Source organism: Siphateles boraxobius, unplaced genomic scaffold, assembly GCF_051911475.1.
Source record: "Siphateles boraxobius isolate OS27281-9 unplaced genomic scaffold, OSU_SipBor_1 16, whole genome shotgun sequence".
NCBI classification, from domain to species: Eukaryota; Metazoa; Chordata; class Actinopteri; order Cypriniformes; family Leuciscidae; genus Siphateles; species Siphateles boraxobius.
The window spans coordinates 15,466,131-15,489,722 of NW_027508766.1; the positions used below are offsets into that span (position 1 = coordinate 15,466,131).

General features: G+C 41.4%; 1 protein-coding gene across 3 annotated transcripts in view; it reads right to left on the reverse strand.

The window, feature by feature from the left end:
• Nucleotides 1-23,592, reverse strand: part of mamdc2a (MAM domain containing 2a) — a 45,335-nt gene that overhangs the window by 2,694 nt on the left and 19,049 nt on the right. For 2 of the 3 annotated variants that reach the window (XM_077231707.1, XM_077231709.1), the window contains exons 3-10: nucleotides 21,519-21,769; nucleotides 20,686-20,770; nucleotides 17,218-17,355; nucleotides 16,760-17,016; nucleotides 14,760-14,853; nucleotides 12,070-12,216; nucleotides 11,567-11,832; nucleotides 1,357-1,453 (exon numbers count right to left, since the gene is read on the reverse strand). In XM_077231707.1, the coding sequence (XP_077087822.1) occupies nucleotides 1,357-1,453; nucleotides 11,567-11,832; nucleotides 12,070-12,216; nucleotides 14,760-14,853; nucleotides 16,760-17,016; nucleotides 17,218-17,355; nucleotides 20,686-20,770; nucleotides 21,519-21,769 (1,335 nt within the window). Of the gene's footprint in view, nucleotides 1-1,356; nucleotides 1,454-11,562; nucleotides 11,833-12,069; nucleotides 12,217-14,759; nucleotides 14,854-16,759; nucleotides 17,017-17,217; nucleotides 17,356-20,685; nucleotides 20,771-21,518; nucleotides 21,770-23,592 lie in introns of all 3 variants that reach the window. The other variant, XM_077231708.1, reaches the window with a different exon arrangement.

The window sequence follows — 23,592 nt, forward strand, 5'->3', positions numbered from 1 at the left end:
CATACTTGTTCGCTGTGGTCAGATAGAGGCATTAACAAGTTAGAGAATATTTATGGGGACACAGGGTTAAGGACATTCCGGGATCTGCAGTGTTGCTACAATCTAACTGGATTCTCATGGTTCTTGTATTTTCACTTAAGGCTTATGGAGTTCCTTGAGACAGACCTTTGACATCTCACCCCATTGCTCACTGGTTTGAATCCATGAAGGGGAAAACAGCCAAGGTCTCTATTATTTATGGTAGTCTTGTCATGGAGAAATGTGGAACTCTGGGTATTACCTAAATTTTGGACAAAGAGCTTAGAGGACAGGATCACAGTTTTGATTGGGAAACAATTTGGTTTGCAGATTTAAAATGATGTTTGTCTCATCTAAAATCCCTGCCCACCAGCTGATCAACTACAATGTAATCCACAGAATATATTTTACACCTCTGAAACGTTTTAGAATGAAACTTATTCCCTTCCCTGTATGTAACAAATGTAACACTTGGGGCAATTGGCAGCTTTCTCCATCTATTCTGGGAATGTCTACCGATCTTTAACTTCTGGGTTAAAGCCTCTGCTGTTCTATCACAACTTTTGGAACTGACAATTGATCCTGAGCCATTATTTTCCTTCTTAATGATGTCTCCTCTGTAACTTTAACTTTAAATCAAAAACGGACTTTCTTCACTAGGTTAACAGCTGCCAATAAAACTATCATTAGTTTTTGGTTTCCTCCTAATTCTTTGTCAAAACAGCAATGGTTGTCCTATTTTGTAGATATTGTTCGTTTGGAGCCATCCACTGCCTTAATCAATAAAGCAAAGATTACAACTATTGGAACTGAACTCATGACAGCTTGATTTCTTGATTTCTATTCTTAAAACTTAAGTGATCTAAAGTTATAGTATAGGAGAGTATATCAAGATGTAGATAAAGGCAAATGCAGGTTCTCTTTTCTTTTTTTTTATCTGTTTCCTTTGTTTTATTTTTTCCCCTGCTTTTATTTTAATAGACAACTTAATTATCTTAATTTCAACAGACACTTTCTCCCTGTAAATCATCTATCTCTAACATTCATGTATGTGTATCTGTTTCTCTTGTGTATATCCTTTTTATATTTGTTATCAGTTATATCTTCCAATTAAGACAGTGAACATTTGTCAGTGTTAATGCTGGTGACTTTGTTCATAAGAAAAGCACAATAAAGTACTGTTAAAAAAAAATTGTAGTGAAAACTTTCTTTTGGTTGGTTTTTAAAATTCCTTGTGTATGGTGGGAAGAAAAAGGAAAAAAAGCTGGAATTAACTTTAACCATGTAACAAAATTGCCATCTGAATAGGGCTTTTTGCTGTAAAAAGGGTAGAAGTACCTGTAGCAACCTGGCAGTCTCCAAGGGTCACTGAGATGTCATCGAGAGACACAAGTCCACACTCCCAGAAGTTTCTGCAGATGCTGACAAATGCTACCTTAAAGGAAAGTTAATAAAAAATTACATAATGACAAATAAAGCTAAAATAGAGAGATAATAGTTGAGTAGTCCTAAACTCCTGTAATATAGCACATCATTTTACTCAAGAACAAAGCAAAAAAACGGTGAATTAAATATTAATTAAAGGTACACTATTTAACTTTTATTTTGTTAAAAATTAACACAATTTAAATAATGAATCAATACATCATCAATCCTTCTCCCAAAGTGTGTTTTTGTATTACCCTGATTCACTATGGTAAGCCTATTATAAGTGTTTATATTTTAGACCTATCGGGATGTTGTTTTTTTAGCTGGAAATTGTGTACATACGTTATTTGCATGTGTGCGTCTCATCATAGCTGTAAATAGAGAAAAGTTGCTCCAGCTACTTTGATGCATATATGGTGTGGGAGTGGCATAGGTTAGTTGTCACAACAAGAGAGAAAGGTTGACATGGACACGATAAATCTCAAACCTCCGGCGAATCAACCGGTTTTTTTTACATGAAAGACTGTTGGCAAAAAGAGAACGCGACAGCTCGTAATAAAACGAGAATCAAGATTAACTTTGCTTTTTGGAAATGGCGAGAACTCAGGGATTTTAAAATGTAAAAGCAACGTGGAATTAGTAAGGAATTTTATTGAACAGATAAATTACCATGTGTAGCTCTCTAACAGAGTTCATTGTGAAGCGTTATCTGTTGTGAAGGATAATTTTATTATGGTCATTGTAGCGCTGGGCTGGAATTTATAATGAGTATCCACAGTAACGTCTTTAGCTAGGCAGCTTGAGATCATTTCCAATTTCTATCAAAACTAATTATATATTTTAAGCCTAGTAGTGAATGTTTAATGAGCAGTAGGATCACCATATTCATCCGCACAGAGCCAAAGCACAACCAAACCAATGTTCTTCTCCAAAATGCATGCAGTTTTTTGAACCACTAGACTGACCAACATAGTGTACCTTCAAGAATTACTTGAACAATTCATTTCTAATATTATTTTAAAAGAGAATTCATAACTAACGTTATTTTTATTTAACATTTACAGAACTCAATTTAAAACTCTTTGATTTTTCTGTAGTTTTTCTCTTAAATGGCTTTGACATTTTGAGGAAGCACAAAAAATTCCACAAATGGAAGCTCTAATAATGCGGTTTTGATGTGTTTTGCCTGTAGACAGACTATCCATTCAAAAGAGTCTTGCTCTTCAGTTATCAGAACTGAGATCCCAGAGATTACAACAGGAATTCACACATGGGTGATCCAAAGTGCAGGACAAGATTTGTTAGGGCTTATCATTTGGAAGTGACAAGAAAATACTTTGTTAAAATAAAAAAGTATTAAAACTGAATTTTTACTTGTCATTCAGGACAGCGTCCTTCTATCACCTCTAATCTGAAGAACACTTAAACCTTGATGCTGTTCATCATCACACAATTTACACAACTGTTCAACTGTTTTTTAAATGTCTCGTATCCCAAGGCTGCATTTATTTGATAAAAAATACATTAAAAAAGCGATATTGTGAAATATTACAATATAATTGTAATGTAAATGGAATATATATATAATTATTTGTAATTGAAGTAATTGAATCATGTTACGGCAAAGCTGAATTTTCACATGATCCTTCAGAAATCATTCTAATACTATCTGCTGATTTGGTGTTCAAGAAACATTTCTTATTATTATCAATGTTGAAAACAGATGTGCTTATTAAAATAGAAATCTTTTGTAACATTATAAATGTCTTTACTGTCACTTTTGACTAATTTAATGCATCCTTGTGGAATAAAAGTATTATTATTATTATTATTATTATTTAAATCTTACTGACCCTAAAATTTGGAACGGAGGTGTATACAGTTAAAATTAAAAGCAGCATGATCATTAACAGAAGCCAGTCTTGAAGAAACGTCCTGGTTGCGTATGCAACCCACTGTTCCCTGAAGGAGGGAACGGAGGACATAGTCGACTCGACTGAAATGGGATGACACCAGGGAGCCTATTGTCGTCGAGAATTATTGAACGAGCCAATGCACATTGGCGTGCGAGATTTGCATCTCACACTCCGCCCCGTGGCGCGGGTATAAATACGGAAGTAGATGCACGCACCATTTGCTTTTTCGCTGAGGAGTCGAGCGTAACTCGTGGTCCAGCGGTAGTGGCAAGGGAACTACGTCCTCCATTCCCTCCTTTAGGGAACGGTGGGTTGCATACGCAACCAGGACGTTCCCTTTCAGTCGGTAACGTCGGACGTAGTCGACTCGACTGAAATGGGATCACCCTTTGAAAACGCCACTAACGCTGCCCCCATCCAGAGCCTAGACAAAAGCCTTCTGATCCTCCGACATTTTAGCGGAAGAGGATAGGCTTAGGCCAGGAAGTCACTGCTGTTCCTACAGGACCACTGGGAAAGCGTTCCCGTACATTGGAAGGAAGGGACGCTGCGGAAGCCACATCCTACCCAAAGGGAGGTAATGTGGAGAATACCCATATGAACTGGGCGGATGACTGGCAGTGCGACATATCGAATGTCACTGGGGTGGCTCCAGCGTAAGACAGGGGAAGACTCACCAGACAGTGACGGCAGAGAGACTCTGCCGAGGGAAGACACGGGCTTGACCATAGGGAGCCATATCATGGAAGAATACACATATGGGGTCGCCATAGGGACCGCAACATATGGACCCAGCCTAGCACAGGTTCCACACTGCTTACGAGTGGTAGGCCTAACACCAGACGTTCCGCACGTCCGACATCGGAGGGGAGTGGAGGAACTCAACAGGGTTCAGATTTAAGGGAACTCAAATGGAGTAGAAAAAGGCGCACGTATCCAGTCCATAGGAGTGGAATGGCGCAGCAAGCCGACACTTGAACCGGGCTCACGGTGAAACTGGCTTCATGAGAAGGTAGCCCACGGGAAGCAGCGGTTCAATAGGTGTCGTCCAGCCCCCAGCTATAGAATCTGTTTAGCAAAGCATATCATCAACGCCCAGGCGGAGCACTTTACACTCATCATAGAGGAGCTCAACACCTAAGTGGACATGTTGCATCAAAGAATTTTCCACCGAAATGAAATTAGGCACTAAGTGGCTAACTTTGCTTGGAAACAGCCTTCCCTCTCAGCTGAATTCCTAACAGATAAGAGTTGGTCTGAGGTCTATGACTTGCGTTCTGTACACGTCTAACCGCTATAAGCGAACGGACAGGGAAGCCAGGGCTGGATCTGCCTCCTCCGGAGCAGCGCTTGCAGGCTCACCACCTGCTCCTATTACGGGAGAGGTAGGAACCTTGGGCACAATCCAAGCTGGGGTCTCAGCTTGTGAGAGTTATCCGGCCCGAACTCCAGGCACAATACGTTGACCGAAAGCGAGCAAGTCCCTACCCTCTAGTAGAGACCATGTGAGAAGGAGTACTGATATAACAGAGTTTTTAACTCACTGCCTGCAGTGGCTCAGGGGCGGTCTCTGCAGTGCAGTTGCACCACAGATAAGGCCCAAGAGGATAAAAAGGGACGCAATGATTTACAATACTTTGCTCCTCAGGAACCTGATGATCAGGACGTGCTTCTCCATGCTTCTGCATCATGATGAGCGCCGTTTAAACACCGAGGCAACATCATTTTGAGGGTGAAGGAAAACAGCCTACTCCAACCCATCTTGCAGGAAACAGAGCTCTGAAATGATCGAAAGCTTTCAGGATCTCCTTTGGAGAGAAGACGCACTCAACGACTAGGTTCCACTTCTAAAGGTGTAAGCACGCTATCCATTTATAGGGGGTGCTCGCAGAAGTGATGATAACTACCAATGTACCTGTAATAGCCATCTGACCCTCCGCGTTCAGTGTAGGACCGTTTTTCAGTCTCTAGGGTAGAACGTGGGTGCCATCGTGCCCGTCCCGGAAAATGTGTTCAGGGGAAGTCAGGAAGGCTGTTGATGGGAACTAGGTTGAGTTGGGCCAATAAGGGGCAACTATGAGGACCTGTTCCCTCCTGACTTGGCACCGTAAGTGCAAGCGACTTTTTAGGGCCCAAAAGACAGGAGCACTGCTCAACACTACATGTGAAGATCACTGAGCTTCAGGAGCATTTCTACTCAGCACTAGAGAGAAATAAGTTCACTAAGCTTTCAGGAGCATTTCTGCTCAACACTTGGGTGTGAAGAACTTCACTGAGCTGCAGGAGCATTTCTGCTCAACACTTGAGTGTGAATAACTTCACTGAGCTGCAGGAGCATTTCTGCTCAACACTTGAGTGTGATAAATTCACTGAGCTACAGGAGCATTTCTGCTCATCTCTCGAATGCGAAGAACTTCACTGAGCAAAGAACTTCACTGAACTACAGGAGCATTTCTGCTCAGCACTGAGTGTGAAAAGGATCACTGAGCTTCAGGAGCACTGCTGCTCAACACATGAGTGCGATGAATTCACTGAGCTACAGGAGCACTGCTGCTCAACACCTGAGTGCGATGAACTTCACTGAAATTCAGGAGCTTTTCTGCTCAACATGAGTGTGAAGAATTCACTGACTTGAGCAGGCGCCAGACAACCATGAGTTGCAGTTGCTTTTGGAAGGCTCACTGGGGACTAATTGGGCCCCTGAGGCAGCTTTGAGCAGGTGTCTGTCCAAGGGTTATCCACTCGGACAGAAACACAACTGGCAGAGAGACGAAACCGGAGAGGCAACTGAGCGGCCCTGGAATGGTCATGACCCAGCTGGACCCGAAGGGATGGAGTCTCCACTTGCCCTGGCTATAACTGTCGTGAGGCTCGTTGGCGGCACGATTGAGTAAAGCGGGCAGAGTGGAACAAAGTGTCCTCAGAAGCTTCTGACTCCAAGGAGGAGGTGATGGGTGAGTTGTGACATGCAAGGGAAGCTTGTGCAATGGTTGCAATGTCTAACAACTCGAAGCATGAATGCCCGTGTAGTCGAGGGTCACCCAGGCCCCCGTTAAAACAAGCCCTTTATTCATGGCCCCTCAGTTGAAGAGGGTTTGGCAGCAGACCGGGATGAACTATAGTCACAAAGGGAGAGCTGCTCTGCCACGGTCACCTCGGGACCCGATCCTGAAGCTTGCGCTGAAGCAGTCATCATATGGAGGAAGCCAATGGCTGCATCTACCATATGCTCCAGGAGCCTCTGAAAGTTCTTTCAGTGGGACCTTTTCTCACTTCAACACCAGCTAAACACACTGTCATTAAGAGAGGTGTTTCGGATCGAGTCCGTCTCCAAAACTGAAAAAGAGATACTCAACCCGTGGGCGAGATTACTCTCTCCCAGTCGAGCTGAAGACCCAACGGGCTCTAGCGCACTCGAAGGGAAGGACCCTGTACTGATACTTCAACCCTCACACGCAACACACAGGATGGCCTGCGGCGCAGAAGGTAGAGATCTGAAGCACATGTCTTTCAGGTCGGAGTTGCAGACCAATCTTGGGCCAAGATGGTCAAGACCCACCACCTATAGCGGCTATATAAAATCCTTCGCCAGCAGGATAAGATAAGCATGCACAAGTCAGGAGCACTGCTCAACACTAGGTGTGATGAATATCACTGGATTTTCAGGAGCACGTCTGCTCAACACCTAATGTGATGATTATTACTGACTTGAGCGGGATAGCCTAGCCCAGTGGTTCTCAACTCCAGTCCTCGGGACCCACTGCTCTGCACATTTTTTATGTCTCCTTATTTAACACACCTGATCAGATCACCAGCTTGTTAGGAGAGACTCCTTGATCTGAACTGAGTGTGTCAGATAAGAGAGACATACAAAATGTGCAGAGCAGTGGGTCCCGAGGACTGGAGTTGAAAACCACTGGCCTAGCCTGAGGTGGGGCAGCAAAGTAGAGAAAGTGGTGTTAGTTTGCTGTGCAACACTTACCTGTCTCCACTAGCGGCAGGGGCGCGTGAGAAGGCGGATGACCGGGTCCTCGAACGCACTGAGCTGCCTGCTGGCCCTCTTGGGACCCAAGAACAGATGAAATTGCTCTTTCTTTGAAGTGTGGGTACCGCTTGCTCTGCTTTTTTTTTTTTTTTTTTAGGGAGCCAGCGGCGGAACAGACACACACACAAACAAAGACTCCACCCGGCCCTCACCCGTGGGGAGGGAGTGATCGTTTTTGCAAACTCCAAAAGCATTCTCATCCATCCCTGGGCGGCCTGCTCCGGAATGCTTTCGCTGTCACTTGCCACCTGGCTTGGCAGCGCCTGGAGCGGGCTGGGCGTCTCTCCTATGGCCGACTCTATGCTGAGGCCTGGGTGGAGGCTGCTGCGGAGGCCCAGCGGGAGCGGCGGCCGGGGAACGCCCTCGGCGACGAGCAGGCGGAGGAACTGCCACCGGCGCTGGGGTGGAGGCATCCGCAGGCCGCCGGGGCAGGATGTACCGGATTACCTCTGTCTGCGCTTGGGCGGTAGATAACTGTTGGAAGCAGTTCTTCACCGCGTCGCCGACCAGCCCAACCTGGGAAATTGGGGAGACCAGGAACCGAACCTTGTCCGCAACCACCATATCAACCAGGCTAACCCAACGATGGCGCTCCTGGACCACTAAGGTGGACTTCGCCAGACCGATCGAACACACCACGACACTCATGCCCCGGAGGGCAAGGTCGGATGTGGTGCGGTGCTCACCTATGAGGGGACACCTAAAAGCTATTCAGGAAGTTTCTGGCAGAGAAAGGTGCTGTTCTGCACCTGATAAGCTCTCCATGCATTTCGGAAAAGAAAAGCACTGGGGCGGCGAGCTGAGAACCAGCGCGGCCCGCCCCGAGATACCAATCCTCCAACCGAGACTGACGCGGTGGAGTTCCACTCTAGCCCGGCAGCCTTGGCGGCCCGTTTCAGCATAGCTGACATTTCTGGATCTGGCTCGGGCAATGTTACACTCCCAGAGGGAGATAACACAGCCGAGTCGTCATCTCCAGAGGCCAGCTCACCCTCCGATGCTGCTATCGACATCTTATCCTCTGGGGGAACCCCCATTGAAAAAGCTGATCGGTCCATTACAGAGGGACCAGCATGCCCAACAGGAATTCCATCGGCTGTGGTGTGATGGAGGAGTGAGGAGCCCACAGGGAATGGTTACCGGGCGAGACATCCATCACTGTCCTCCGATCACCCATCTCATACGGCACCCGGGGGTGGGGCATGATAATGGGGACTCGCACTTTGCGGACAAAGGCAAGTCTCGATCTCAACACCGCAACAATCATATTCTCACAATGAGAACATGAGCTGTCCACAAAAGCTGCCTCAGCATGCTGAACATGTACACACATATGCATACATATTTATATACACATAAATATACAGCCCAAACATGTGATGCAACAATTGTGACCGTCAGAGAGGAAAAGGGAACGATCGCATCCAGAAACGCACAGGTGGAATGACATCTTGAAAAAGACGCAAACGCACCCGTGTTGCTCTTTTAGGAAGTGAAAACCTCTCACCAGTGCCGGAGCACACAGGGGAATGACCACGGCAACACTGACACAGGAATGGCGCAGCCTGTCTCAGTGAAGCACTCACACTCTCGCCTTCAATCGCCATCAGACAAACACAAACAGAAATTTGGTTGCTGTGAGAGCCTGAAAGCTCGCGATCACCGCTGCTTTCGCGCTGTAAACACCAACCCCATACAAAAATTTAATATATGACCATATATGTACTTATATTTTAAATAGCACGACATATGTCTATACATATATTTGACTTATCTGAGAACACAATATATGCCTGCAACATATATGAACATTTATGTGTCCAAACATGTGAAGAAAATATTTGAGTTCATCTATATCTGATACCATATATCTGCATATATTACAGTATAGTATTGGTTTCTCGCACATATGGACAACATTAACTATAAATATGTGACATACATATTTGTTTCCCACATATTTAATAAATGTATGTAAACATACATGCATGTGATACTGATGCATTGAAATAAGTACAGGTGCTTCTCAAAAAATTAGCATATTGTGATAAAGTTCATTATTTTCCATAATGTAATGATAAAAATTTAACTTTCATATATTTTAGATTCATTGCACACCAACTTAAATATTTCAGGTCTTTTATTGTTTTATTACTGATGATTTTGGCATACAGCTCATGAAAACCCAAAATTCCTATCTAAAAAAAATAGCATATCATGAAAAGGGTCTCTAAACGAGCTATTAACCTAATCATCTGAATCAACTAATTAACTCTAAACACCTGCAAAAGATTCCTGAGGCTTTTAAAAACTCCCAGCCTGTTTCATTACTCAAAACCGAAATCATGGGTACGACTGCCGACCTGACTGCTGTCCAGAAGGCCATCATTGACACCCTCAAGCAAGAGGGTAAGACACAGAAAGACATTTCTGAACAAATAGGCTGTTCCCAGAGTGCTGTATCAAGGCACCTCAGTGGGAAGTCTGTGGGAAGGAAAAAGTGTGGCAAAAAACGCTGCACAACGAGAAGAGGTGACCGGACCCTGAGGAAGATTGTGGAGAAGGACCGATTCCAGACCTTGGGGGACCTGCGGAAGCAGTGGACTGAGTCTGGAGTAGAAACATCCAGAGCCACCGTGCACAGGCGTGTGCAGGAAATGGGCTACAGGTGCCGCATTCCCCAGGTCAAGCCACTTTTGAACCAGAAACAGCGGCAGAAGCGCCTGGCCTTGGCTACAGAGAAGCAGCACTGGACTGTTGCTCAGTGGTCCAAAGTACTTTTTTCGGATGAAAGCAAATTTTGCATGTCATTCGGAAATCAAGGTGCCAGAGTCTGGAGGAAGACTGGGGAGAAGGAAATGCCAAAATGCCTGAAGTCCAGTGTCAAGTACCCACAGTCAGTGATGGTCTGGGGTGCCATGTCAGCTGCTGGTGTTGGTCCACTGTGTTTTATCAAGGGCAGGGTCAATGCAGCTAGCTATCAGGAGATTTTGGAGCACGTCATGCTTCCATCTGCTGAAAAGCTTTATGGAGATGAAGATTTCATTTATCAGCACGACCTGGCAAATGCTCACAGTGCCAAAACCACTGGTAAATGGTTTACTAACCATGGTATTACTGTGCTCAATTGGCCTGCCAACTCTACTGACCTGAACCCCATAGAGAATCTGTGGGATATTGTGAAGAGAAAGTTGAGAGACGCAAGACCCAACACTCTGGATGAGCTTAAGGCCGCTATCGAAGCATCCTGGGCCTCCATAACACCTCAGCAGTGCCACAGGCTGATTGCCTCCATGCCACACCGCATTGAAGCAGTCATTTCTGCAAAAGGATTCCCGACCAAGTATTGAGTGCATAACTGAACATAATTATTTGAAGGTTGACTTTTTTTGTATTAAAAACACTTATTTTATTGGTAGGATGAAATATGCAAATTTTTTGAGATAGGAATTTTGGGTTTTCATGAGCTGTATGCCAAAATCATCAGTATTAAAACAATAAAAGACCTGAAATATTTCAGTTGGTGTGCGATGAATCAAAATATATGAAAGTTTAATTTTTATCATTACATTATGGAAAATAATTAACTTTATCACAATATGCTAATTTTTTGAGAAGGACCATATGCATATATAGGCTACATATATGCGTCTTATATTTAACATTTATGTGCATATACGGGAAAATATATGGCACTTACATGAAAACGGCTATTTGTTTCACTGTTTTATACGTATATATGAAATTTGCATATATTATCATATAGGCAGCAGACATACATGGGCACTGACATTATATATGTAATTTACTTATATTGACATATATTACATTTCTGTATGGGACACCAGGAGAGACTTCCCAAAGAAGCGCCGACACACTCGCTCGTTGTATAACAACACTCTTCAGAAGTCCATACATGAAGCTCGGCTCCAAAGTGAAAGGCAAATGGTGCGTGCATCTACTTTCGTATTTATACCCGCGCCGCGGGGCGGAGTGCGAGATGCAAATCTCGCACACCAATGTGCATTGGCTCGTTCAATTATACTCAAAGACAATAGGCTCCCTGGCGTGATCCCATTTCAATCGAGTCAACTACGTCCGACGTTATCAACTAAAAGGGAACACATATTTACCAACAACCCATTCATTTTACACTTACCTTAGTAGACATGGGCTTTAAGTAGGTGACTTCCACCTCTGTCCAAACATCTCTAGACCTCTCAGACACGGTCCAGATTTTCTCCTGAGCTACGTTGTTTTCATCATAGATATAGAGAGCCAGAGCATTATCTAATTTCATGAATCCATGCAAGGCATAGTAGAACCTGAGGCAGTATTTATGGTTCCCTGGCAGAGACGGTCCAAAAAGACGACCCACATACCCTGGACGAGAGGGATAACGAGTGTTGGTCAGCAGAAAAGACCCTGTGGATATAATGGACAGACATAAGAGACATATACATTTTAAATAAATAGTCATATGGTTCTTTGTTCATATTAATAGTTATTTATTATGAGTACTGATCAATGAAATATGCATGAATCAGAAGAAAACAATTACATTTAAATGTGCTTAACAATAGCATATAGCTAGTAAATGTAAATATATGATGTCACAAAGTTGGTGATTTTATGAAAAAAAAAACAGTCTCACTTCCGCACCAGTGCCTGTGGTGTGATCACCGATGCGGTAAACATTTGGTTTCACAGAGACCATGTTCCACACTGAACCTCCGGTCTGTTCCTCATAATACTGACACATCCCCTCCTCAAAGTCACAGTTTGCAACAGCAGGGTCAAACGCTGGCTCTGAAACATGAGTCACGTGAAACAAACTCACATCATGAGCATCTCCCACATGCACAGACTTTCTGTAAAATGCATGTAAACTGCTGACTTAGGGAAAGTCGATGCGGTTGGTATAACAGGACAACAACATGAAAATTCCCTCTAAACAGCTACTGGTGGGCTGTTTTAGGTTGTAGGGTTGTAGGGTTGTACCCTACAAAACTGAAGGCCCCTCTGAAAAAAACAGGGCTACTTTCCATCCCAAAGTATATGATGGTGAAAAAATCTATTTCTTGTTATTGAATATTGGTGGGGCAACATTTTTGTAAAGGTAAGACATGTTGTTTTGAACATAAAGGCAGCTTTATTCAAGGGGGCTTTTTCTCCAAAATGCCATCCTTTTACTTATTCAACAATTACTGATAAATTATTGATTCACTGAAACACATAAATACGTTTTTTTTTAAAATCTCATAATATGTGTTAATTTAATCAATTCACATTAGCTACATAAATCAGAAATATTTTTAAAGAAGTTGGCCTACATGTTAGATCAAATTACAACCTGATCTCACAGGAAAGTGGAACTATTTTACGAGATGGCGATTTCGTATGAATTCGTACTATGTCAAGTTAAGTCACCTTTATTTATATAGCGCTTTTTACAATACAAATTGCAAAGCAGCTTTCCAGAGATAACAGGAAAATAATGTTGTAATCATTTTGTTAAATATAAAATCAAATGTCCCCAACTAAGCAAAAGCTGGTTTTATGCTTTAATGCATTTAAAACCAAAAGCCAATGGCGTCAAAGGCGAAGAAAGGCGAAGAAATGTGAATCGTATGAAAACTTACACTTTTTTTTTAAAGCATACATGTTCACCCCTAAACATAACCGTCAGTAGGCAGTACGCAGATAATACAAACTGTAAAAATTAGATTTTGCCAAAATGTAAAATAGCTACTTATTGGCATTAGATTGAAAATTACCTCAAATTTCCAGTTTTATTTACCTGTATAGACCTCATATATCAGGATTTTGCAGTGCATAACAATAAGCATGTGTTCAAGAAAGTGCAATGGTGTTTTTTGTTGTCATTCGATGATATGAGAGAAAATCAAATTAAAAAGGTATTTTACCATGAGGAGCCTTTAATCCAGTTGAACCTTAAGTATTAACCCTTAAATGCATACCTCGGGTCTTTAGTGACCCGGGACATCATTCACGACCCTCTTCCTCATAAATGGTTTAAAGTTAGACACCAACCTTCTTAGTATTCATCAATCAATTAACTATAAACAATATAACAAGAAAAAAAATACTAAAAGAATGCCTGTTTTCCCATCCATTTTTTGTAAAAACTGTATAGGGTTGCTAATGACCAGAGGTGTGTAACAGTGTAAGTATATTTTTTCTGCACAACAATAATTGCATCTCTCATGACTGAATAAGTGCAATTGAATTTATTCAACAAGGTGACAATGTCTGATACATAATGATGAAGTGATGTTTCACTCATAGTTACCGCAGGCAGAAAACAAAAGAATAGGAAGTATCATCAACTAAACTTGAAATGGCTCAGCGATTTACTGCAGAGCAAGTACTGAACGCAATCAAATATTAGTGAAAATAAAATATTATGTAATAATGATTGGCAAAACATTCATGCATTTAAGTGTTAAAGTAAGTGATTTCTGAGAAATGTTGTTTGAAAACTGAACAACACCATGGATATTTTTTAGATATATGTTCTGTGTATGTGCTTAAAACAATATGTGCCTTTACATAGTCCTGGCTGTGTAAAGAGGAGGAAAAAAGTGGATTGAGCGATCAGACCGAGCACCAAAAAACAGCCAATCAGAAATAGGGGTGCATATGCTTATGATGGGGGAGGAGAGAGAGGGAGCAAGTGGGAAATTTTGTTGAAAGACTATAGAAAGAGAGATGGCTGAGATATTACCAAAGAGGTAAAGGGTCAGAGGAATACAATTGGAAGAAGAAGGGTTACAATCAGGCAAGGGCTAGGACCCGAGTTAATATTGGAAAAGCTTTCTAGAGCTGGAGAGACATTAGAGAGTACCAAGGCCTGAAAATGGGTTGCTTTGTTTCTCCTCAATACGTGAGTAACACTGGTTTTGCTGTTTCACAGAACCGAAATATGCTGATGTACAGTTTGCTGTTGTTGTTGAATCAAGGCTAATTCATCGATACTTGGGCAATTCCTGTGTTGCATAGCATGTTTGTTATTTTGGGAGCAATGAGGGGAGGGATGTGTTTCTTTTTGGTAAGGGTCTGTTTATTTGGGTGTAAATTTCAAATATAAGCAGTGTTTCTCAAAAATCGCTTACTGCACCTTTAAGTAATAGTGTCTACAGAATCCCAAACAAAACGACATGTCTACAAAAGAGATAAAGTGTTTACCAGGTTACAGTGACTGTTGAAATGAAACCATAAAACTTGCTAGTGGTTTTGAGTTCTGTTAACAGCTGTATTGTGATGTTTGGGATTATGCACAGTTGCATAAATCGTGTTTAGTGCTTATTATGCAACAGAACCGCACTGACCTGTCTCTGTGTGGCAAAACTCTGATGAGAAAGAAATGTCATCCAGAGCAACATATCCACCACGGGCACTGTTGAACGCCACCTCAAACACCACCTAGTAATCAAAATACACCAATCTTTCTAAATCAGACATTTTGAAAACTGAAAAAAGTTTTAAATGGATTTAGTTTGTAAAAGCAAATTTCTTTTTAAAACACTACAAGGTTCAAAGAGTGGTGCACTAGTATTAGTAACACTTCAGACTGTGAACTCATCTACTGGAGAGAATCTCCAGACTCCACACACACTCCCACTCTCATTATTTACATTGTCTCCCAGAGTTGGCTGCTCACACTCAAACATGGCAGCCATAGCGCTAGCTCTTCACTTCATGTTTATACTATTCCTACAGATGCAAAATAAACACTCCCATTTTCCCCAGTGCAGAGATGACGTTATGTATGGTTTGAAATAGATCAACCTTTGAACTATATTTGAAAATTACCAAAGGTATCTATTACCATTATTACAGTTCATAATCAAAGCAGTTTTGATTACATTTATATGGTCAGTTTTCAGTAAAACTATTTATATTTGATTTGGTTACAGAAAATGTATACCTTTAAAACACTTACTGACCCCAAACTTTTGAACGGTAAAGAGTCAGTGAGATTTTTTGGGTTTTTTTTCAGGGGTTTTCAGTTAAAATGTATACTCCATGAATGCCTTAAATAGGTCGGTAAAGACTATACACACACACACACACACACACACACACACACACACACACACACACACACACACACACACACACACACACACACACACACACACTGTATATATATTCAAAGAATATTGAAAAAAGCAACTGCTTTCAACAATAATAGAAAAACAATAACATTCAAAACAATAATACTGAAAAGTTCTGGCTGCTGAAAATTCAGCAAAATATTTAAAAATCCTACCAACCTCAAACCTTTGAACGACAGCATATAATCCAATTAGTTACGAATGTCATAATATGAATATTAGTATAAGTTAGTGACATTCGTTACTAACTGAATGCACATTAACAAAAATTTGCAAATCTATTATTGAAAATTATTGCAAAAGTGTTAGCCATTCATCTACTCGAGTTCAAAATATATTTATATAGAGGGTGTAAAGAACCCTACATAGAACATTAATTCATAATTGTTTGACTTAAACTTGCCATCTCTAACATGACATAAGTCTGCACAACGTCTTATATATGTTAACCGTGCAATAGGCCCCTTTTATAAATAGGTGCTAGTCTTGTTAGGATAGTGTTCTTGTGTGTATATGTGGGAAGTACAGCCCTTAAGCCATAATAGTGTATTGCAAATGGCTCTAGTATGTTTTGGGTAGTTAAATATATATTATATATATATATATATATATTGTAATATATATTAAGTAGAGCGCTTACATATGGATAGTGTCAACATGTGAATGTTCTGTACTGCATTCTTGCATTTGCTGTGACCTGTAGTGCAGAACATGAGCAAAAAGATGTGAAGAAAAGGTTCTTCCAAGGCTAAAATACCTGTTGTGTTTAATTTTACTTTATAAGAGATTATTTTAAATTAACATCAATTTAATTGTTTGAATGTATTTTTAATTGTTGATGGAAATTGTTATATTGGATTTATATTGTAGTTATTGATTTGTCATAGACCTGTATATGTATTTTCATGTTTGTATTTTAATGCTTCTTTTACATCTTGGCCAGGGGACTACAGATGAAAAATAGCCTTTTGGCTAATTCTGGCTTTTTTAACCATGTTTGTTCATGTGTTTTATGAAATTGCACTGTCCCCTTTTAAATAAACCAATATAATAATAATAATAATGGAAACTAAATGCACATTAAAACGCATGCATTTTTTGAAAATGTTTTTTTTTTTCTATTCTGTTGCCGTGGTGTTTTTGTCTAATGTCACCATACTGTCTCTCAAAATTTGTCTCGCAATGCAGTGATACATAAAAACTTCACTGACCTCTAGAGGATGTGGTGCCTTAATATCCACTTGGACTAACTTCCAATTTGGGGTTGCATACACATCAGGTCTCCATATCTCTTCATAGTGGCCCAGCTGGTCCTTAGTGAAGACTGAGAATAAATTCCCAATGGCTTGGTCCCGTTGATAGTAAAAGGACAAGCATCCTGCCATTGAAGTGGTAGTCATTGGTGACACCAACTTGGCCACCTCTTGGAACCTTTTAGCATAAATTGAGTCCACATACATGTAGTGACCTAGTTTAGAGTGGAAAAATTAAACAAAGAATGGATTCACAACGCACATTCCTCGGGGTAGAAGAGTTAAGCAAGCTCCAAACCAAGAGAATTGTGGGTTGAAAAAAGCTATTGTCTTGTTGGATAGCTTGGTTTGATTCATTCCAGCTCATTCATTGACCAAGTGTGCAGTGGAGCTATTCTGTCAATCTGTATTATTACCTCTTTCATTGTTCATGGTGTGGTCATCTGGAAGATTTGACTGAGGGTCCCGGGCCAAACTCCCACCCACATACCAGTTCACATTGGGATTCCACTGATTACTGTAGCCACACAAGTGATGCTCCTCAAAGTTGCACTCTAAACAGAAATTAAAGATTATTATTAACACGTTTTGGGGAACGGGGAAGAACGTATAACTGAATTAGCACAAAGAGTCAAGAGTGGTGGTATAGCAAGGTACATTCAAATCTACCCTGTTAACCTATTAGGTTTGTGTGCAGTGTCTTATTTTCAGATGTTCTTGCAAGGGGTTTTAACAAATAACTATTTCATTCTTTTTTTAACAAAATGCAATCAAATTAAATCAGAAGACTTGGCATGTAGAACATAAATGTTATGGACTGCTGTTCCCTATCAGTTGGTGGCTCTCTACGTACGTTGTGACCGACGAATAGGAATCTCGCTAGAGAGTCCAATCTACTTCGAGTGAAACTAATCGAGCCAATGCACATTGGCGTGCAATCATTTGCATCAGCTGTTCAGCTATGCAGCACGGGTATATAATGAGAAGCAGGTGTGACTGCACTTCAGCTTTTTGCTTCGAGCATTTCGATGCTGTTCTCTTCAGTGAAGCTGTTTATATTAAACGAGAGTATTATATTAAACTGATTATATTAAAGATCTCTCACATCTGGTGCGGGCGATACAGCGTGGCAGTGGGGTCGACTTATTTCTCTCTCTCTCTCTCTTTCTGTCTTTTTCTTTGTGTTTTTTGTAAACTGAGCAAAACAAAAAGTCTGTTCTTACAGCTGGTACGATGTGCTAAGAGCACTGAAAGGCCGTTCTTACGGCTGGTAAGATCGCCGCAAGAGAGAGACAGCAAACGACAGGCTGCACACTTCCCTGTCTGTGTTTGCTGAGCGAAGGCTGTCTCCCTCCAACCTCAAAGTACATGCTGGCGCTATTTCAACATATCACAACCACATAGATGGCAAAGCAGTAGAAAAAGCACGACATGGTCGTCAGGTTCCTTAGGGTGGCGAGACGGTTAAATCCCCCCCCCCCATACCCTCTTGGGACCTTTCCCTGGTGCTTCGAGCACTCCAGGATGCTCCCTTTGAGCCTTTGCAATCAGCAGACTTAAAGCTTCTCTCCAAGAAGACTTTGCTGCTGGTTGCACTGGCCTCTACCAAGAGGGTAGGGGACCTGCAGGCATTTTCGGTTGACGAATCGTGCCTAGAGTTCGGGCCGGGTGACAACCATGTTGTACTGAGACCCCGCTCTGGCTATGTGCCCAAGGTTCCTACCATTCCCTTCAGGGACCAGGTTGTGAACCTCCAAGCGCTGCCCCTGGTGGAGGCAGACCCAGCCCTGGCCCTACTCTGTCCCGTTCACGCTCTGCGTCTGTATGTGGACAGAACTTAAAGTGAGGACATCAGACCAGCTCTTTGTCTGTTACGGAGACCGGCAGAAGGGAAAGGCTGTCTCCAAGCAGAGGATGGCCCACTGGATAGAAGATGCCATCACCTTGGCTTACCAAGCACAAGGCGTGCCCTGCCCGCTCAGGTTGCATGCTCACTCCATGAGAGGCGCTGCATCCTCCTGGGCGCTGGCACATGGCTCCTCGCTAACAGATATACAGGTCCTTCTAAAAAAATTTGCATATTGTGATAAAGTTCATTATTTTCCATAATGTAATGATAAAAATTAAACTTTCATATATTTCAGATTCATTGCACACCAACTGAAATATTTCAGGTCTTTTATTGTTTTAATACTGATGATTTTGGCATACAGGTCATGAAAACCCAAAATTCCTATCTCAAAAAATTTGCATATCATGAAAAGGGCCTCTAAACGAGCTATTAACCTAATCATCTGAATCAACTAATTAACTCTAAACACCTGCAAAAGATTCCTGAGGCTTTTAAAAACTCCCAGCCTGTTTCATTACTCAAAACCGCAATCATGGGTAAGACTGCCGACCTGACTGCTGTCCAGAAGGCCATCATTGACACCCGCAAGCAAGAGGTTAAGACACAGAAAGAAATTTCTGAACAAATAGGCTGTTCCCAGAGTGCTGTATCAAGGCACCTCAGTGGGAAGTCTGTGGGAAGGAAAAAGTGTGGCAAAAAACGCTGCACAACGAGAAGAGTTGACCGGACCCTGGGGAAGATTGTGGAGAAGGACCGATTCCAGACCTTGGGGGACCTGCGGAAGCAGTGGACTGAGTCTGGAGTAGAAACATCCAGAGCCACCGTGCACAGGCGTGTGCAGGAAATGGGCTACAGGTGCCGCATTCCCCAGGTCAAGCCACTTTTGAACCAGAAACAGTGGCAGAAGCGCCTGACCTGGGCTACAGAGAAGCAGCACTGGACTGTTGCTCAGTTGTCCAAAGTACTTTTTTCGGATGAAAGCAAATTTTGCATGTCATTCAGAAATGTGTGACCCTGGGGGGATCCCATTTGTGTATTTCCATGGCTGCCCCTAGACGGAAGCCCATGTCTTTCCCTTGGGCTAAGTCACCCAGTATTTCATATGCAGTACAACCTTCTGGTTAGTCCATATGTATATCTCCACATAACTCCTTCTGGGAAGAATGTGGGTTCCGCAGCGTTCTCCTTCCTAACAGAAAGGGCACACTTTCCCAGTGTTATCCAATATTCTCAGTGTATGGGTTATCACGGAACAGGGGAACGGAGACGTACTTCCAGTTGCCACATCTGCTGCGACCCGCTAAGGCAGCCAGCTCATCGGCTCGGCTCCTCAGCAAAAAACTGAAGTGCAATCGCACCTGCTGCTCATTATATGCCTGCGCTGTGCGGCTGAACAGCTGATGCAAATGATTGCACGCCAATGTGCTTTGAACGGTTTAGTTTCACTCGAAGTAGATTGGCCTCTCTAGCGAGATTCCTATTCGTCGGTCATTACGTACGTATCTGTTCCCTCCTTCAGGGAATGAGGGTTACCATACGTAACCGAGACGTTATGTTACTTGTTTTTTTTAGTTTACAGCTACAATCATCATCCTCTCATCCCTCATACCTTTCAGGAATGAAATCAAATGGGTTTGGATACACACACACACACAAATTAAAGAACCAACAAAAAGCTCAGTTATTTTTTATTTATTTTTTGTTATTCATTCATTGATATTACTCAAAATATCAAGCTGGAACTAAATGCAGAAAATTAATGTTACAGAAGTTTTTCAATTAAAAATATTTAACATAATTTTGATAGTTTTATGCTTCAAGCTTTTCTTTCAGTTGTAAGCATAATTTATTATTAAATCAGATCAAATTACACTAAGGGGGGTGCAGAAGTTTTGCATGACAAAGGCGTGGCAAAAAAATGAAACCACTTAATTAGCATAACATGGTGTTCCTGCACAAAGTTTGGATTTTAAAGCATCATGGATGCTGTGGTCCATTGTACTGGTTAAGAGTATAAAATCTGAAGACTTACCTATACAGTATCCAGGGATGATGTGTATTTCAAAAACAGCAACGCTATTTCCCATTCCTCTGCTGGGTTTAGCCTCAAATAATAGCTAAAAGTAAAAGTCCAAAAGTAATAAACAAAGAGAAATGAAACAGTTTGGACTGCAACAGTTAAATATGCACCGATTGCTATCGATTCAACTGACACAGACAAAAATGTTTATTTTACTATCCAAAACCTATAAAACAATCTTTTTCTAACTCATTATGATAGGGCCCAACCTCTGCACTCTCTTTCAGTGATTCTATAAATCATAAATCAAACACACCTTCAGTTTTACACACAGTCTAATTTTAGAGTAACTATAACATCAGAAGGTTTACATCACACATCTCAAGTCAAAACTAGCATAATAGATCCACTTTCTTTCCAGTCATAATTCATTTCACTTGTTATTAAACAAAGTCAATTTCTATTCCTTTGTTTATAAAGGGCAAGTATTACGCTCAGTCTATCTTTCCAAATGTAATTCCCAAAAACACAGAATTACTATCAGTGTAGTAAAATAGTACAAGTGCTTGTCTGATCAAGGGAGAGACATATCCACTGTAGTATTTACAAAGGGCTCTTTTGTTAACTCAGCTCCACTCAAGCTCTCTTTTAAGCTAACGGTCCTCTAGCAAACTATGAATACTCTCGCCTACATTATGTCACATACACAACCCCCCCCCCCCCCCCCCCTCCCCCCCCCCCCCCCCCCCCCCCCCCCACACACACACATCCATCCCCCACCCCCCCACACATTTCCTTCCTTTGCATTCGAACACAGAAGTGACTGTGCCATGTCAGGCAGATACCTGGTAAGCCCCAGACATATTACGGAGGTCCACGCTGGCAATGAGCCAACTGTCTGAGGGTCTCTCCGCAGTCCATAATACGTAGTCAAAGTTCTCGTCCTCGGGTCGCAAGTGCAGTTGAAGAGAGCCTGAGCCTGATATCTGATAGACCAACCGCATACAGCTCCAGTCCCTGAGCTCCAGCTCTGGGCTGACCATGACATACTTTTCTTTCTCACCAAAAGATGACGAATCTGCTGTGATGAAGCGACCTGAAAAAAACAGAAGAGTCATAATTTCAATATTGGTGAGAACAGAAATGTATGCAGAATTTAGAACAGAATGTAACATTCAGTTTACATTTAGTTCTGTTATTTTCATTGCGGAATAAAACAATGGATCTGGATTTTCAGATCTTGTGAGTCAAATAAATCTAATGATCCAGGGTCTCACAGGGTCATCAGTAATGAACAGAAACCTCTTAAAAACATAATGAAATGAATGGGCGACTGTTTCACCATTTTAAACTGTGAGTCAAAAAACAGGTATGATCCGTATTAGGTTCTCCAAAATAAAGTGCATGCAATCACAGCAAACGAAGATTAATGAGAGACTCAAGTGGTAATTCAACAGTCCATTTAGTCCAATGAATTTAACAAAGCGACTGTTTAGAGCACAGATATAGGTTATGTTCGCATTTAAAGAGTTTATTAAAGAAGAAATATCAGCTGTCAGAGGTAAAGTAATCATATACGTTGTTAACGTATCCAATTTCCTCTTGTTTAATCTGCATCAAACCTCAACATGATGTAAAAGTGTGTTTGCTGCCGTTAGCTTCAGTGATCTCTAGCTCCAGATGTTCTCATGGTGATTCATTCCAGGTGCCAGATGAAATCAATGCCTTTTTTCTTCTGTCTTTATGACCTCTTGCAAAAACACACAAAATTTCTACACTTTGGTTGTCCCTCTTTTGGGATCTAATATATTTAATCCTTGAACAAATACAAATTGTTAATGTCCCACTTCTCTAGCCATGACATAAGCTTCTGAGGTAGGTATTTAAAATAGTGAAGTCATGTCTTTTGTAAGGTCAATTGAAATTAGTCCCCATTTTGTGGAAACATATTCTTACGAAAAAGAAGTATACTTCAAGTTCATTTTTATGAAGTATACTTAAGTATTGTTCAAGTATATTTTTAAGTATAATTATGTAGTAAGTATACTAATGTCAATATGTACTAGTAGGGTGCTCCACCCCCTGTAGGTTGTGAGGGAAGGACGCAAGGAAAGAAAATGAGGATGGAGGAATCGAATGAAAGCTTTTTTTATACATTGGAATACTTGATCACTCGAGCGTCACTTCATAGCGTCATCAGCAGCGCTCAAAGGATCTGCCCTTATGTTGTTGAAGTTTGTTTATTTAAGAAATTCATAATGAATAATAAAGCAAGATACCCTGAGACGCTAGGAAAGGAAGCGAGGGAAGGAAACGAGGATGCACAAATAAGAAATGAGAAGCACCCTGTGTTTCAGCTTCTTCTTCTCCTGTGTTTTGATCCGGAGATTCTGTACTAGTAGATGTGTCATAGCGCCCCCTATCGTATAACAGTGAAAACATGGATAGCTGGAAAATTCAGTCAATGGTGGGGAAAGAGTGAAGTAGAATTAAAGTAAATTACTACACTACCAGTGGACTAGCCTACACAACAATTCAGATACGCAGAATTAGAAACATATCTGTTTTATATCAATATTTTAATCAATATTTTCAAACAATGTCAGTTTCATAAGAATGCATATGAAAAACTATGTAAAAAAAGTATATTTAATAGGCTACTCGATCAAAAGAGTTAACACAACTACAAGCCAAGTGTACCTTCAATACTTAATTATACTTTTAAGTATATCTCGATCAAAAGATTGAGAACAAGTACAGGCCAAATATACTTGGAGTTTTCTCTCAGTATAAGTCAAGTATTCTAGTATTTCAGTAGACTGAAAGTATACTTTCTTTTTTTTAGTTTAAAATAAGTATACTAATAGCACACTTGAATAAACTTCTTTCGTAAGGGTATTGGTGTTGTTCCATCTCCTG